General features: G+C 50.4%; 2 protein-coding genes and 1 long non-coding RNA gene across 13 annotated transcripts in view; 2 read left to right on the forward strand and 1 right to left on the reverse strand.

The window, feature by feature from the left end:
• POU2F3 (POU class 2 homeobox 3) overlaps nt 1-9,320 on the forward strand; it is a 33,614-nt gene extending 24,294 nt beyond the window's left edge. For 4 of the 6 annotated variants that reach the window (XM_015884213.3, XM_085526103.1, XM_085526101.1 and 1 more), the window contains 10 exons: nt 1,022-1,126; nt 2,012-2,114; nt 4,850-4,932; nt 5,044-5,226; nt 5,407-5,548; nt 5,663-5,799; nt 6,714-6,875; nt 7,477-7,543; nt 7,888-8,020; nt 8,560-9,320. In XM_015884213.3, coding sequence (XP_015739699.2) covers nt 1,022-1,126; nt 2,012-2,114; nt 4,850-4,932; nt 5,044-5,226; nt 5,407-5,548; nt 5,663-5,799; nt 6,714-6,875; nt 7,477-7,543; nt 7,888-8,020; nt 8,560-8,599 — 1,155 coding nt within the window. In that variant the 3' untranslated portion in view covers nt 8,600-9,320. Of the gene's footprint in view, nt 1-1,021; nt 1,127-2,011; nt 2,115-4,849; nt 4,933-5,043; nt 5,227-5,406; nt 5,549-5,662; nt 5,865-6,713; nt 6,876-7,476; nt 7,544-7,887; nt 8,021-8,559 lie in introns of those variants that run through there. The other 2 variants (XM_032449090.2, XM_085526102.1) reach the window with 2 other exon arrangements.
• LOC146755284 (uncharacterized) lies at nt 9,180-12,151 on the reverse strand. The gene is made up of 2 exons (XR_014938248.1): nt 11,929-12,151; nt 9,180-10,166 (listed from the first exon to the last, which is right to left on the reverse strand). It is a non-coding gene; the product is annotated as an uncharacterized LOC146755284 (long non-coding RNA).
• On the forward strand, nt 12,047-15,130 carry TLCD5 (TLC domain containing 5). Of its 6 annotated transcripts, none has more exons than XM_085526104.1 (3): nt 12,047-12,123; nt 12,543-12,742; nt 13,280-15,130. In XM_085526104.1, exons 1-3 carry the CDS (start codon nt 12,119-12,121, stop codon nt 13,816-13,818), a joined length of 744 nt encoding a protein of 247 aa, XP_085382230.1. In that variant the 5' UTR covers nt 12,047-12,118; the 3' UTR covers nt 13,819-15,130. The 6 variants fall into 6 exon arrangements, with proteins under 6 accessions (XP_085382230.1, XP_085382231.1, XP_015739693.2 ...); XM_085526105.1 differs by having other exon boundaries at nt 12,546-12,742; XM_015884207.3 differs by lacking the exon at nt 12,047-12,123 and adding an exon at nt 12,152-12,256.
• The last annotated feature ends 555 nt before the right edge of the window (nt 15,131-15,685 follow it).

Consider the following 15,685-nt stretch of genomic DNA (forward strand, 5'->3'; position numbering starts at 1 on the left):
GAGGCCGTGGATGAGGTCTTCAAGACGTGTCCTCTCAGGTTTTCTCCTGGTTTTTCCAGTTTGTGGGAATGGGAACCTCTCACACTGCCTTAGATTAGTACAGGGGTGGTTGAGATGAGCCTCGATCTGAGCACTCTCACACTCGGGCAGAACTTAAGCTGAAATCTGGGAACTGTTTGCTTGTATCTTTCCTTAGAGAAAATGTATTATAAGAGATCTATATGACTTTTTCTTGCGTACAGCACCTGCATGTAGAAGCTCCTCAGCTTTCAGGAATTAATCCATAAACTTCTAAATTGAGTTTCACCCCATTTCTCTCCCAGCTAAAAAATGTCAGCTAATGTGAAATGATGTAACGTTACCATCATTATACATAGAAGCAATATTAGAAATGAAGGTGGAAAGTATTCAGTCCTCACATCCCCGGGTAAATTCTTCTCTGCTGATCCATTACAATGAGACCTCCCAGATTCTTGCTGTTTTCTCATCGTTTGGTACATTTACTGCTGAGGGTGGTGTATCTTTAAGTCTGGAAGATAACGCTGCTTTTGGGGATCCTGCTCTTCATAACCTTTCCTCTCCTGCTCTGCTCTCCATTCACTGCTACCTACAGAGAAAAGCGTGAGGCTGCCCACAGCCAACAAAGGGCTGTGAGTCGTGGTCTATAGAGGGAAATAGCTGTGTCTTCCTAATAACATTATAGAATGCCTCAATGTTTTGTCTGAGCATAGCTTTAAAGCCTGCTAAGTCACTGGAAACTTCCTTAAGTGTTTTAATTAACGTGCTTTAATTGAGCAAACTGCAAATCCCCCCCTTTGGTTTGGCAGAGCAGAAAACAATGTGTTGTAAACCAGAGAGCAGAAGTGGGGAACCACCCAGCCAGGGGTGGAAGCAGTGGGTCCAGACCTCACCCCCCCTATTCCACAGCCATCCCTTCCCCATCTCTCCCATTTCCAGCTCTAACTACCCCCCATCCCCCGTGTCTGTTTCCTAACACCAGCATCACTTTGCTCTTTTCCAGATTAAAACTGAAGACCTCAGTGACTCCTTGCAATCTACAATCCCCCCCAGGTCAGGACACCTTGTACAGGGATCCTCAATGATGCCTGGAAGCCAGATAGCAGGGGTGAGTGCCTTTGCAGTGTGAGAGGTCAAGCATACCCAAGGGAAAGGCCATTTTTGAGGCACTTACCAAACTCAGTACATCTTTTGGCAGTGACAAAAAGAGATGTGAGGATATGATGGACACTGAATCAAAACAGTGAGTCTGTGCTGGCAATCAACATTCAGCAGGTCTTTGTAGTGCTGTGCCAAAGGATGCAGAGCGTTTGACATGGACCCAAAGGCAGACTGGATGTGTGCTTGGGAGAGATTTCTGTTGAGGGTTTGCTAAGGAAAATCACACCACGCTCAGGAAATCCCTTGAGCTGAAAATAATTGGAGGCTGAGACAGCACCAAAGGGAAGTGTTGGATATGTTTGCCTTTGCCTTCCTCTTTGCCTGCTTAATGCCACCACTGGAGTTATCAGCCTAGACTAGATTAACTTTTAATCTGAACCAGCATAGCCAACTTGGTACGTGTCTGCTCCAATCGATATACACCAGAGAAGACATTTATTCTTTGGTCTTATTGGAGCATTTTTCTCCCTATCCTAAACAAATGGCAACTCTTATTCCCCAGTCCCTAAAGATGATGCAGGGACCCTGTGTGAAGGAGCACCCAGCATCTCTCAGTCCCTATTGGCTGTTCTGTTCAGAGCAAAGTGGGGAAAGCCCAGCAGAAATGTGGCAGAGAATGGAATTTTTCTTACAAAGCTGAGAGCTGGAGCAGCTCTGGACCTGCAGCTCTCCTGTGCACAAAGGACACATGTAAGATGTGCCAGCAATTAAATGAGAAGCGTGAATAGGGCCAAGGACAGAGTAGAAGATTGGGGAGTGGGGAACCTCACAGGGAGGTGATGCTGTGTAGAGAACTGACATCTCTGAGCTTTGTTGTTTGCTTTTCCCGTAGGACATGAGCTCTCTCCACACCCTGCAGCAGCTCGTGTTGCTTCCCGGCCACATGCAGTCCGTCCCCCAGTTTCTCCTCTCCCAGTCCCAGGCAGGGCAGCAAGGTAAGAGCAATGAAAGGAGCGTTGCCATTAGATCCTTACTAGGAAGAGCCCTCCCTTCTCTTTAGTCGCTTTAACTTGAGCCGCTGGGTCTCCCCAGCCCTATGCTGTGTCACCAGATGGGTTTCCCCGTCCCCCGTGGGGTTCCCAACTGCGGACGGCTCTTGGATGGGTCCGGGGCGGAGGCGCTGCGCTGTGCGCTCCTCGAGTGCCACCTGGGGGCCGCCCCAAATCCTGCTCCGTCTGTGGGGCCGGGATGTCTATGGGGAGAGAAAGGACTGAAGGCTTAACCCGGTGCTTGTGCAGGTCCTCCTGGCGTTGTCTTTATCTCCAGCATTTGGATGGCGTTGCTCCAACAAGCGCCGCACAGATATGCCATTGATGCAGGTTATGCTGCTTGTGGACAGACTTATCCCTCAGCTCCCAGCCTGCCCTTCATTCACATTCTTATTTATTCCAGCACAGAAGTCCCTCTCTACAAGCCAAAACTCAGCTGTAAACCCTAAAAGGTCTGCGACTTGAGTGCAGCCATACACACACAGCTCTAGAGAAGTATTATAGTGTGGGCAAGTGGGAAACCTGTCTCTTACCTACACTCTGCTGAGTGATGTATCAAGAAACTCTCTGATGTATGTTTGACAATAGATGTACATTTGACAGCAGCCCAGAATTTAGAGCTGGCAAAGCCGGGATAATCTATTCCTCACTGCCTGGGTTTGTTCGTATGTAATAAGAAACACATGATGCTGGAAAGCAGAACTTTGCTTCCTTTGATAGAGTTACGTTTTCTGCTGTTAAGCAGGCTGCTCTGGCAGCTGCAGCCCTTCCAACAGATGGCCACTTGTTTGGTTGTGACCCCTTCTGCTTCCAGACTTGATGGAGACGGGATGCTCTGGCGTGTGGCCAGTGGGTTGTGCAAGAGCACTTCCATTTGAATAGATGATTGTCAAGCGTTAATGACCCTCTGCTGTGTGCAGGCACAGCCACTGCAGAGTGAAAGTGGAGGCACAGCTGGGTTTGGTGCAAGGAGAAGCTTGGTGAGGGTGAAGCACCTCATAGTGATGAGGTGCAATGGGGCAGACCTGAAGTCATCCCTTAGGCCTTGCATCCGGAGTTCTGACCGATGGGTACATCAGGTTATGCATTTTGTGGCCAAAGGGTCTTGGCTGTGGCTTCAACCTTTGCAAGAGGCTGCAAAGGTTTTGGGTTGGTTTTAGTGCATTCGAGCTGTTTTTAAGGCTGAGAAGTTCCCAGGGCTGATTCATTATGCAGTGGGTAGCAATGCTGGATGAGAATGGGAGAGCCCCGTGCTGTAAGGGTAGAATCCAGCAGCCGGGGAGATGCTGGGAATGCTCTCAGCCAAAATATTGCTGTTGAAGACTTCATCTCACGAAAACAGCCCGAGTCTCATCAGCTGTCAGACCGGTGATTCCTGAACCCAGTCCGTAATTTTCCTTTCAGCTGGAGCTCAGCTCTTGCAGAGGTGTTCAATCATGTTTTTAAAGACTCCAAATGACAGAGCATCCGCCATGTCCCTAGGCAAGCCATTCCTGTGATTAATTACCTTCTCTGTTAAAAATGTGCACCTCATTACCAGCCTGCATTTGAAATTCAAAGTTGTTCCAGCATTAACGAAGGCTTATTGAGGCCCCAATCTAAATAAATAAATGGGATCCTGCACGTTCAGATCTGAATTAAAATAGGAAAGAGAGAGAGATTCTGGAGATGATCTTTTTTTTCCCCCTTTTTTTCAGCACAAGTCCATAAATGTCTGCAGATTTCCATATAATTGTCAGTTCCAATCAATAGAAAATATTGCCTGTTTCAAGAAGGGCCATAAATCCTCACTAACCTCCTCAGCCTTCACCCACAACAGACATCAAGAGCCCAACTGAATGTCTATGGATCTACAGTGCTTTAGTTGCTACTAAATCCTTTAGGACATTCCCTGTAGGATGTATGGGCTTGTGCACGGCAGCTTGTCAACTAAACAATTCCATGGCGTCCATAAATACTATTTTTTGTTAGTTTTATAGATTTCCTCTCCTTTTTTTTCCCCCTCCTTTCATCATCTCTTGTCGGCGTATAAACATTCCAAGAGACATTCAATTTGTTTGAAATAGAGCAGGGCAGAAAAGAAAGGGTCAAACCAACGTGGCGCTTGGAAATGAAATGTATTGTGGAGAGCAGATTGGGCAGGTTCATGGGATTGACTGTAGGATCAGGATATTTCTAACATGATCGAGTACCTGAAAGCTGGAGTCAGCAAAGCTCCTCTTGGAAATAAGGTGCACTATCACTGCCGTTACAGTGATTAAGTGCTAGTAGAGATCACTGCTAAGAATGTGATAAATTCTCTGCAGCTTGACATCTAAAACCTAATTTAGATGTCTATAGGAGATGTCTGTGTCCTACCTGAACCTGATGTTAATGAGCTCCATGCAGGGATCGATGTCTGAAGTGTTTTACCCACACCATTACTCTCATAATCCCTTTCAGGCTAAAAGACCATGAAGTAAAAAAGTAATAATCACAAACAAAACCCAAATTTTCCTGTCTTATAATCCGCTTTGGAGCCGCTCTCATTCGTAATGGCCACAAGTCCTAAAAGTCAGGTATTCTGAACACGAGCTGGTTCAAGTTTTCCATTTAGAGCTTCTTGGACCTTTCCTATGGAGCAACTCTGGGTGCTGACAGAGGAGTCCATCTGATGAGATGTCTCTCTTTTCTCTCCCCAGCCTTGCAGCCCAACATCCTTTCCTTCCCCCAGCAGCAGGGCAGCCTTCTCCTCTCCCAGCCAGGACCCAGCCTGGCGTCACAGGTAACTTCCCCCATCATATGTTGCCACCTGGGGAGCATCCATCTGTGTAAATCACTGCTTCATGAATGGCAATAGAAGTTGACCCTATGTATTTCTGTGGTTGTTTCACAGGCCGTAGGCCGCTCTGGGCTCCCTGGCTCATCTGTTGAACCCCACCTGGATGTACCCCAGCACCTGCAAGTGGCCAAACACCTCACTCCATCCGGAGCATCCGAAGAGCCCAGCGACCTGGAGGAGCTCGAGAAGTTCGCTAAGACTTTCAAACAAAGGCGGATCAAATTGGGGTTCACACAGGTGAGCAGCTTCCTCTATAGGAACCACCAGTGTCACTCGGATGGGAACACGTCGGGCTGGGGGAGTTTGGGGTGGAGGAAGAGTGTATAGGGATGGAACAATGGCAGATACAATGGTAGATATAGGTTTGCCTTCTTTGGAATTGGAATATCCCCTTCCAAATGTATTGTTCCCTGGCAGGGCGATGTTGGCCTTGCCATGGGGAAGCTCTATGGCAATGACTTCAGCCAGACCACCATTTCCCGCTTCGAGGCTCTCAACCTCAGCTTTAAGAACATGTGCAAGCTCAAACCTCTGCTGGAGAAGTGGCTGAGTGACGCGGGTAGGTAACATTCAATGCGTTTATTCACTTTATGAGGTGCCACAGCTCCCAGAAGGGGGCTGGGAATGAAAAGAACTTGAGAGATTCAGTATCTTCCCTTTTCTCTTCCCCTAGAATCTGCTCCTTTGGACTCTTCCATGAGCACTCCCAGCTCCTACCCCTCCGTGAACGAGATGTTCGGACGGAAAAGGAAGAAGCGAACCAGCATTGAGACCAACATTCGCTCCACGCTGGAGAAAAGATTCCAAGATGTGAGGAAAGAATGTTTCAATGTGTTGGGAGCTCTCCATCACTTTTCTGTTTGTTTTAATGGCAGGTTAGGAGCGTGCTTGGGAAGATGCCTCCTTGCGCTCTTCTCTTTGGGAGCTGCTGGGGGGCTCATGTAGGGTGTAGGAAAGAACCATTTGTTTTCATGACAAATCACTACAAAGAGCTTTTGGTTAATTGGGATATATCACCCATTGAACGTTATTCATCAGAGCTCTTTCTGCCCAGCCCTTGTTTTTTTTCCTGTTTTCTCCATCACTTCTGATCATGTCCAATTTTCCTCCTAAGGCCAATGATGAGAATGAAAGACAGTCACTTTCAGGTCTTTCCAGGCACTTCATTCTTTAGCTAGTTCATATTGGTAACAGGAAAGCTGCCCTGGCATTGCCACGCTGGGTTGTCTTCAGCTCAGATCAAAAACCACAGAGCTAAAAGCTGTCAAAGTGTGCCAGAAAATGAGTGAGTCAGGGGGAAAAAGATGTTGGGGTACGTTTATAAACAGGGGATGGAGGAAGAAAGAGGTGAAATGGTTTTGTGGGGTGGTGCAGGGGGTACAAACAGCACTCGGAGCTGTGTCCCATAGCCATGACCTTCCTCTCCAGCTACTACTGAAGGTGCTGCTGGGTTCAAAGCATCGCGTGCTTTGTGCAACAGCAGAGCCAGGCACTGTGACTCATCCCCGCTGATTCCATGCGAGCTGATGTTGAATCAGAGGCGCTTTTCTGGTTCACAGCACGTGATCTCTCATACAAATGTTTACCTTTTGCCTTAGAAGCAAATTTTCTGCCCTCTCCAGTTTACAACCCACCCCACCCTTGTCCAGCAGCAGAAGAATGCACTGACACCGTAAGTCAGAGATCTCTGGAGCCTTCTTTAACCTCCTGCTATTTCTTAGCAGAACCCCAAGCCCAGCTCAGAGGAGATCTCCTTGATAGCAGAGCAGCTCTCCATGGAAAAAGAGGTGGTTCGGGTCTGGTTCTGCAACCGGCGCCAGAAGGAAAAACGGATCAGCTGCCCCATGCCATCCCCCATCAAATCACCCATCTACAACTCCAGACTGGTGAGATACATGGGGTTGAGGAGCCAACTTCCATCCATGCAGAAAGCCCTTCAGTGGTGTTATCTGTCCTTATCTTCCATTGCACGTTTCCATTTTGGCAAGAGTATTTTTCATTCCCAAGACAGGAGGAATGGTGAGAGTTAGTAGCAGCACATCCTGTGAATGCATCATGCAAAGTGCTCATCAGTCACCCTGACCAACGCATTGCCTGTAGTTGAAGTATCTCAGTTGGACTCCGGATGCCCCAGGCTCACTTTGATTACAGCCATCACATTAGTAATAGTCACATGAGAGTTCTTGCCAATGAAGAGCTCCTCATAGGAAATGGGGCTATTTGTGCTGAGACCTGAACAAGCTGGGGCACTGCTGAGAACATCCAGAGGGCAGCAGTTCCCACTTACTGGGCATCAGCCATTCCAGAAAGCCTCACCTCAGGCTTTTCCATAGCTGACCTATACATTAAATCAGGCACGTGTAGTACTTGTTCTGCTTTCTTTGCATGACCCTGGGTGTGGGAGTTGTGTTTGTCCAACAGAGTATGAAGAGGTGTATGGGGGGGTAGGGATCCACACCCTGACTGCCTGCCTCTGTTCCTCCTCAGGTCTCTACCTCAGGGTCCTTGGGGCCCCTCTCTGTCAACCCGGTGCACAGCACCATGCCTGGGACAGGTAAGCCCTTACCAACCACCTCACTCCCATTCCTTCCCTCCCTCCTGTGCTCTTGCTCTCTGGCCACTTGGCTTCCAGGCCATGATAACCCTAGGGAAGTAGCCCGGCATAGTGTTATCTGAGGGGTGAGAAGAGCAGAACCTTTTTCTTGGCTGGAACAAAGCCACAGAAAGCATCCAGGGTGTGCTAACACCTCCAAGATAATCCCATTGGGGTGCTAAGGTTTGGGAGCTGCACATCAAGCAGCCAAAGGAGGGCACTCCAGCACAGGGTGGGAGCAGGAGGCTGGAGGGGCTGGGGCAGAAGGGAGTTTCCAGCCTCATTCTGCTCTCTCTGCCATGCAGTAACATCATCGTGTTCTCCAGGGAACTCCAGCAGGCCCTCATCCCCTGGCAGTGCCCTCCACGCCAGCAGCCCCAGCACAGCCCAGAGCAACTCCAAAGCTGCCATGAACTCGTCCGGTTTCAACTCTTCAGGGTAAGGTGGAATGGGGGTGGACGTGGTACAGTCCCATAGGTAGAGAGAACAGAAAAGCAGCGGGGCTTTGGGGCAGAGCATGCAGCCCTGTAGAGGCCCCAGCAATATGGAGCCACATGATGGCATGCCATTACATTCACAGGCTCTGAGTCTTATTATATCACTGTTGTGCCCCCACTGCTCTGCCCTCTTGTGCCCATGGTTTCTGCTGCTCGCTGCACGTGGCATCACGGATGCTGCATTGGGAGGAAGGCAGCTGAGAGCAGAGGGCACTGTGTGTAGCTGCTGGGCTTTGAGTCACGGATCACCCCGTGCCATGACTCAGAGATGTGCTTACGCAGAGGAAGCCCCGCAGCCAGGTGTGGGAACCAGCAGCTCAGTTCAGATAGACAGGGGGTTATATGAGCTTCCTGTAGGGCAAAGGAGGCTGCCAAGTCTGAGCAGGAACTCAAGTGGGATAAGAATGGGGTTTTTTTTGTTTCAAGGGGAAAAGTTACCCACGTGGTGATGGTAGCTCTGATTCATTATGTCGCACACAGATCTTGGTACCGATGGAACCAACCTACCTACCTCCACTGAGACCGCTCCGTCCTGTGTACGAGGGGCTCTGACCTCCAGCTATGGACCAACTACTCCAGGATCAATGCTTGGGGCAACATCTGGCGGCACGGTGCCTTCCAAGCACTGCCCCATGAAGGCTGTGCTTAGGGGAACCCTGAGCAGCAGAACTGCAGGGACTCAGCCTGACCTCCCCGAGGATCTGAACACCAACAGTGACATTTTAACTCTCTTCCATGCATTCATTCACTCCAAGAACGAGCCCTTGCTTAGCTCTATCAGCATGAAACACTGCCCTCTGCTTGCAAATCTCTGTGCTCACACCGGACTGCCCGGCAATCCCTCATCTGGAAGGATTCCTATGTCAGGACCCTCTTTCCCCCCGCCCCCCCCACTCATTTCAGAGCTTCCCACGAGAAGGGTCTGCCATGCTGTTAGTGTCACGCACACGTACCAAACCCCCCAAAACTGAGCCGAGTTCACCCAGTTCATTTCACCAGAGACCCGTGTCTAAATGGCAGCCTTGGTTTCCCATTGGCTTCCAAGGCCAATGACTGTGCTTTACCCACCACTGCGCTTGCTTTGCTTTGAGCCCTTCTGCTTTATTTCTGATATTTTTTTTCTTTCCTTTTTTTTTGTTAATTAAATATTTTGCATTTTTTTTCTTTTTTTTTTTTTCATTTTATTTTATTTTATTTTATTTTTTGCTTTAAAAAAAAAACCATTGCCTCCTTTTGCAAAACGTGTGTCCAGGTCTTATTATTGCTCCCAGCTGCCCAATGGAGGACGGCGCTGTTTGCAGCTTCCAACTGCAGTGACCACACAGTCTATTTGTGGAGGTCTGATGGGACAAAGACAAGCATTGGCCATCCTTTCTTTTTCTCATTCATCCATTAGGCTTTGTGTGATACCAGTCCTGCAGGGCAGTGATGCAACGTGCTGGTTGCCCCATGCTGTAGAGGATGGAGCTGTTCTATTCTCTACCCTCCTTCCTCCTTGCAGGAGGTTGCACTGCTCAGCCGTGAGAGCAGAGTGTTGAGTGCAAGTGATACCAAAGGGTGGGAAAGATTCCATATTGCTGGGGAGGTCGTGGTCATGTCATGACTCTCCTCACACAAAGGGGTACATATTTAATGTTGTTAAGTCAATGTGGATTCCTGGTTGGGTTGTCAATGGGCACAAGGCAGTGAAACCAGAGGAAATGGGTGTTCGGCTCACAGGTTGTAAATAGACATTTTTTGAGCAGTAGCTCTGGTTCTTTTTGTTGGTTTCCGATGGCTCTTTTTAGGCAAATGTGAGCTTTTGGTTTGGTTTCTTTTCCATTCTCTCCTTCGATGCTTCTTCTTGGGGACAAAATGTATTCGATTCAGTTGTTTCTTATCCATCAGTGCTGTGTGATGAGGTGGTTGCCATGGGGGTCTGCGGGCTGCACAGGGGTCTGAGCTCCTTCACACAACACACTGAGCCCCACGTTGTGTATAGAACCCCATCTGCTGCTTCACGTGAGGTGTAGGGAATAGGGGCAGACGTTGATTGGAACGAGAGGGGAGTGAGAATGACAAGGTAACCTTTCTGTTTTGTTTTGTTACTGAAAGAAATAGAAGATATTTCCTTTTGAATATTAAATCTTTCAGCCGAAACATTGAAATGAAACTTTGGTTGTGATTTAAAAGATGAAATGAATTCTATATGCTGGGAAAGTAAAAGGGGAGCGCTGAGCCAACCTCTGTATGGCCGTTCCAAGGGCAGTTCTTCCCCCTCAGCCCCAATGCATGGAGTGGGAGGTGACCAATGGCTCCGATGTGATGTATGTGTCTGTAACCTTGGGTATTGGGAATACTGATGGGATAACGCACGGGATGAATGCATTGAGATGTGCATGATGCCATCTCTCATTTCCCAGCTGGTTCCCTCACTTCCTGCATGAGCTGGGATGGATCATTTGATCCCTATTAGGTGATGGTGATGGCAATCCCTCCCTTCCCTTCTCTTGGCCCTCAACTTGTGCAAAGCACAACAGTTCATAAGTAGCAAATGTGGCACTGTGTTCTGCTCCCACCCCAGGGGGCATCAGTTATAGTGATGTTACAAATCAGTGCTGTGAAAGCTTCATGTTATCTCATAGATAGGAGCTCAGGAGTGAGGGTTCTGACTGCCCTCATAACCCCATCCTGCACATTTAAACAGCCAGCCCCGTGCTAACCCTATAGCTGAGCTCTAAGCACTGCTGGGTTCAGGATCAGCTAATGGCACCCTTCAACCCCTGGTAGAGGGTATTGGAGGTTTTCAAGCCAAAAAGTGAGCTTGTTACCATACCTGGCAGGAAATATGGCTTTCCAGCCCTCCCACATCCATATAACAGCAGTGCAGGGAAGAACTGCTCATGGTGGCAGTGAGAACTCCCATAATCTACAGAACAGCCTGACCTGTTACCCACGCAGACCTCAGCTGTTGGTGCATTCCTATCTGAAATGCCTCTGGGTCCCATCCTATTGCTGCTGAGCATCGGGGCTGTGACCCCATTCACCTCCTGCCTGCAGAATGGCCATTCACAAGCTTGCTGGAGAAATGAGCTGATCCCTCGTAGCCCCACAATTAGGCTGAGGACACAGCATTGCTCTGGGAGCTGAGCTTTGCTCTCCTCAACCAGAACTCAGCTGGCATCCTCAGAATGGGGTAGGAGCCCATACAGGTGCTCAGGTGCACACAGGAGGTGCTACAGCATCACGAGTGACGTTCCTGCATGACCACTGCAGCAACCAGAGCTGAGCAATGTGAACACGGAGCCAGCAGGCTGTGACCTGATCCACCCACAGGATCGAGCTGTGCCTGGTAGGGGCAGGACCAGGAATTGGATATTTTGCTATTGATTTCTTTGAACAGAGTGAGCTCAATTTAGGGCAGCAGGGCTTTGCTCCCTGCCCTCCCCAGCTCTCTCTGTGACCCGAGGGCTGTCCCGGAGCATCCTGAAGTGTCTCAATGTCCCCTCCAGGTCCATCCCCGATGCTCACAGCCCTGGGCCTCACCTTCCTGGTGGTTGTAATGCAGCACCCAACGCTCCTGGGCCTGCAGCTGAAATTCAGCCTCAATTTATGGATCTGGGTGGCTTTGGGAAGTGGAAACTGGAGCCTGAGCTGCAATGGGACCCCTTCCAAAAGCACCCTGAGATGAGATTTGAGTGCTCGGTGCCACCACCTGCATGGAGCCCTATGGCTGTAAGGAGGGTGTGGGGTTGTTGGGGACGTGGAGCTTCTTTCAGATGGGTTTTTAAGCAAATTGAGTGAAAACAGAACCAACACGGCGCTGACTCCGAGGGTTTGGAAGCAGCGTGGCCCTTCCTGGTTACTCACCTCTGTTCTGGTTCACTCTTCCTGTTCGGCGTGTTCCTGACACCTCCAGCGCATCCCTCCCCTCTCTCCAGCCCCTATTTCCATCCCCTTCTCCCCACGCCTTGAGCCCTCCCACAACTCTACGACGGAGTGCGAAACCGGACAGAGAACGCAAAAAAAACCCTTAAAACAAAGTGTGTTTCCCGTCCCTATGGGGTGAGCGGAGGGCAGGAGGTGGGCGGGCAGAGGGAGGAGGGCAGGATAGGATAAAAGCAGCCGGAGAGCTCCGCACCGCCTCTCCGGGCTGAGCCGCTCCCGTAGAACCGCGAGGGAGGGAGGGCAGCTCCGGGTGAGCAGCGGTGGTGCGGGTGGGAGGGGGGGTCTGCCCAGCCCCGGGTACCACCCCCATCCCTGGGGTACTTGGGGCTGGATAGGGCGGCGGTGCGGTGATCGGGTTCGTTCCCACGCGGCTTAGGGCGGGGGAAGGAGGAAGGGCGTTTGGGGAAGCGGTGCTGAGAGGAGCCGGCTGCGTTCAGCCCAGCGCTGTGCTCGTGGGGTGGGTGAGAAGCTTTGGGTTTCGTGGATACGGGTTGGGTGAGCATCCCCCGCTCACTGCTCCCTTTCTCTCCGTTCAGCAGGATGCTCCCCATCGCACTGGAGGTGCTCGGCAGCCTCGTAGCCTGGTTGTGCCTCTATGCTGCTTTCTGCCTCTGGAACAAGCAGCGCTCCCCCGAGTGGAACTGCCGTCTGGTCACCCTGCTCCATGGGGCCATCGCCACCTGCCTGTCCGGGTACATCGCCCTCTGGGACGGCCCTTGGCCCCTGAGCCACGCAGGTGTGTGTAGGGCCTCACCCTGACACGTCTTCAAGTCATCCCACGGGTGGGGAGCCGACTCCTTTTGCTGTCTGTCCTCTTGTGTGTGTTCTGGGGGCATGGCAGGGCTCCATCCAGCTCCATGCTTCTTCCTCAGCATCTCCTGCCTCGTGTTGTTGTCCTACCCAGGCACTTGCTGAGGGTTCTCAGGTTGAATTTCATTGCTGTCAGGTGTGGCAATGTGGAGAACAGGCTCGATGCTGTTTGCATCTGGAAGGGTATAATAACTGCTGGCACCAGAGCGTGGGCTTCTGTTTGTTTTTTTCTATCATTAAATCTCTAATAGTTCTGCTGGTGGGGTCAGGCACTCCCACCCTCCTTTCTACAAGGGCGGAGAGGGAGGGAGAAATGTGGTGTGGGCTGTGGGAGAGCAGAGTTGTGCATCCTGGTATTTTCCCATTGGATAAGCTTGGAAAGCAAAGAGCAAAGCTTGCAACCTGCGTTGCTAGAAGAATATCTTGAATGAGATGCCATGTTTATGCATGTTTTTCCTTTCAGGTTCACCAAACACCGCTCTCCAAATCCACGTGCTGTCCCTGACGTTGGGTTACTTCATCTTCGACCTGCTTTGGTGCTTGTACTTCCAGACAGAGGGAGACCTGATGCTGCTCCATCACACGCTGAGCATCTGTGGCATGGTGCTGGTGCTGGGGCTGGGCAAGTCTGCCACTGAGGTCAATGCAGTGGTGTTTGTCAGCGAGATCACCAACCCTCTGCTGCAGACCCGCTGGTTCCTGAGGGAGATGGGACTCTACCATTCCTTCCTGGGGGAGGTGGTGGATTTCTGCTTCGTGCTCCTCTTCCTGGTGCTGCGCATTGGCGGAGGAGCTCTGATCATGTATGCTATGGTGACGGCCCCAGATCCCAACTGGATCCTCAAGGGGGGAGGCCTGGCTATGTACATCGTGTCCTTGGGGTTCATGGTTGAGATCTGCCGCTTTGTTAGGAGGAAGATGTTGAAAAAGTACCATTCCTGGATGCACCTGAGGAGTGCGGATGCACCTGTGAAAACAAATGGGCACTTGGCAGCTCACTGACAGTGGCTGTGGATGGGGGCTCAGCTGCTGGAGCCTGAAACTGTGACAAGGGCTCCTAAAAGTGGTGTGGAACTGATATCGTGGCATTGGCCCCAAGCCATGGGGAAGATGGATGTTCACTCAATGTGGGAAAGCTGACCAAATAGGGATTTCAGTGGGAACATAAGGAACATGGCCTGTTTGCTGAGCTGCTGTCCCTGACTGCTCCCTCTTCCAGCCCAAAATGCACAGCCTGCAGTGGGGCTGTGCTGGACCCAACCAATCCACAGCCCACAGTGCACAGCCTGTCTGATGTGTGATTGTGTTGGAGGCAGTGTTATCTCACAGTGTACTTGGAATATCTGATCTGGAACATCTCACCCTCTCCCCAGTGGAGCCAGGTAGGGGTGTGACCCAGCCAAGATGTACTCAGTATTGTTCTCTCTTCAAATGGGACAAAACACTGGACCACGTGCTTGAATGAGAGCTTGTCAACAAGGCTGAAGTGCCCATAGGTGGATAGTGGGGTTGTTCTTGGTGTGATGTGCTGTGGTACATGAGGGTGAGGCAATGTTCTACCTCATTGTTTTTAGCAATACATTTCCTTCCTTTTAATACTTGCATTTAAAGAGATATTGATCTTGGACAGTGCACACCTCTGTTCCTTGCAAACAGGAGTCTGGAAGCAGACTTGTGCTGAACCTCATGGAGCTCATCACCTCACCTTGCACTGCTTTTGGAAGCTCAGGTGCTGTGTGTGTGAGGGCTGACAGAGCAGAACCCTCCCTGGATGCTTTGCCTGTCCTGGAGCTGACTTGCTGCAGGCCAGGAATTCTGAATGCAAGGCTGACAGGAGTCTGGTGTTCATTTCCAGTGATGTTGAGGTGGATCTCGGTGTCACATCACTCCATACAGTTCTCAACATATGGATCAGTTCTCTTCTTTACCTCTCAGAATCGTGGTTCTGACTTTCCCCCTGGGGTTGTAATGTGAATTTCCCTTGACTTTTGTAGCAGCATCCTGTTGGAGCTCGAGAGTTGTGGGTTTGCAAGAGGGGAGAAGCTGTGTCACCTCTCTGCCCTTATCTTGCTAGCTGGGTTCTGCTCAGCACTGATATCTGGGCTGCAAGGTGTCTGGAGAGATAAAAGCTAATAGTATGAATGAACTGAACTTTAGGTGTGTCTTCTGGATGCCTCCCAGACCCCAGGCACACAGCAGGTCTATGGAGCCTGGTGCTCCTGGGGGGAAGGCAATTTGGAGTCATGGGTTGCTGTCAGAGCTCCCCAGGGTGATCAGCCATCCAATAAAGTTGTATTCTCGTTTTAAAAGGGAATGGTTGCCATAATGTTCTTTTGTTCTGGATCTGAAGGAGGCAGCCGGAGCTAACCAGGCTGGGCTGGATGGGGCAGCCTGGTCTGGTGGTTGGAACCCTGCTGTACCCTAATTCTTCCATGCAGAACAGCTGACTGTGGTGCCTCTGTGGGGTGGGAAGCAACGTGCCTTCAGGTGGTCGTGGCTGTGTCTCAATTCAGGCATAGCTTTAGTGTTAAACCTCTGCTGTGATGCTGGAAGGGCATCTGGCTCCACCCCCACCATCCCATTGCATTTCCTACTTGTTGACCTTGTGATGTGATTTTCTTATTGCTGGCACCTGACTCTTGTTTCTGTTAAACACCTGTGGGGGGATTTTAGCATTACAGAAAGTGACCACTGCTGTGCAAATGACTGTCAGCAGAGGTTTCTGTCCTGGGCTGTTTTGCTGATTGCTGTTAGTCTGCAGGCAAAGCATTGGGATAGCTGACTGTGCAACAAAGCAAAGGAGGGAATGAGTGGATGTGCTGCACCTCGCTGCTGCTGCCATCCATTGGGTGAGATTTAACGTGCCACC

The sequence above is a fragment of the Coturnix japonica genome, chromosome 34, assembly GCF_054131305.1.
Source record: "Coturnix japonica strain WE chromosome 34, WE-NBRP24, whole genome shotgun sequence".
In the NCBI taxonomy this organism is placed as follows: Eukaryota; Metazoa; Chordata; class Aves; order Galliformes; family Phasianidae; genus Coturnix; species Coturnix japonica.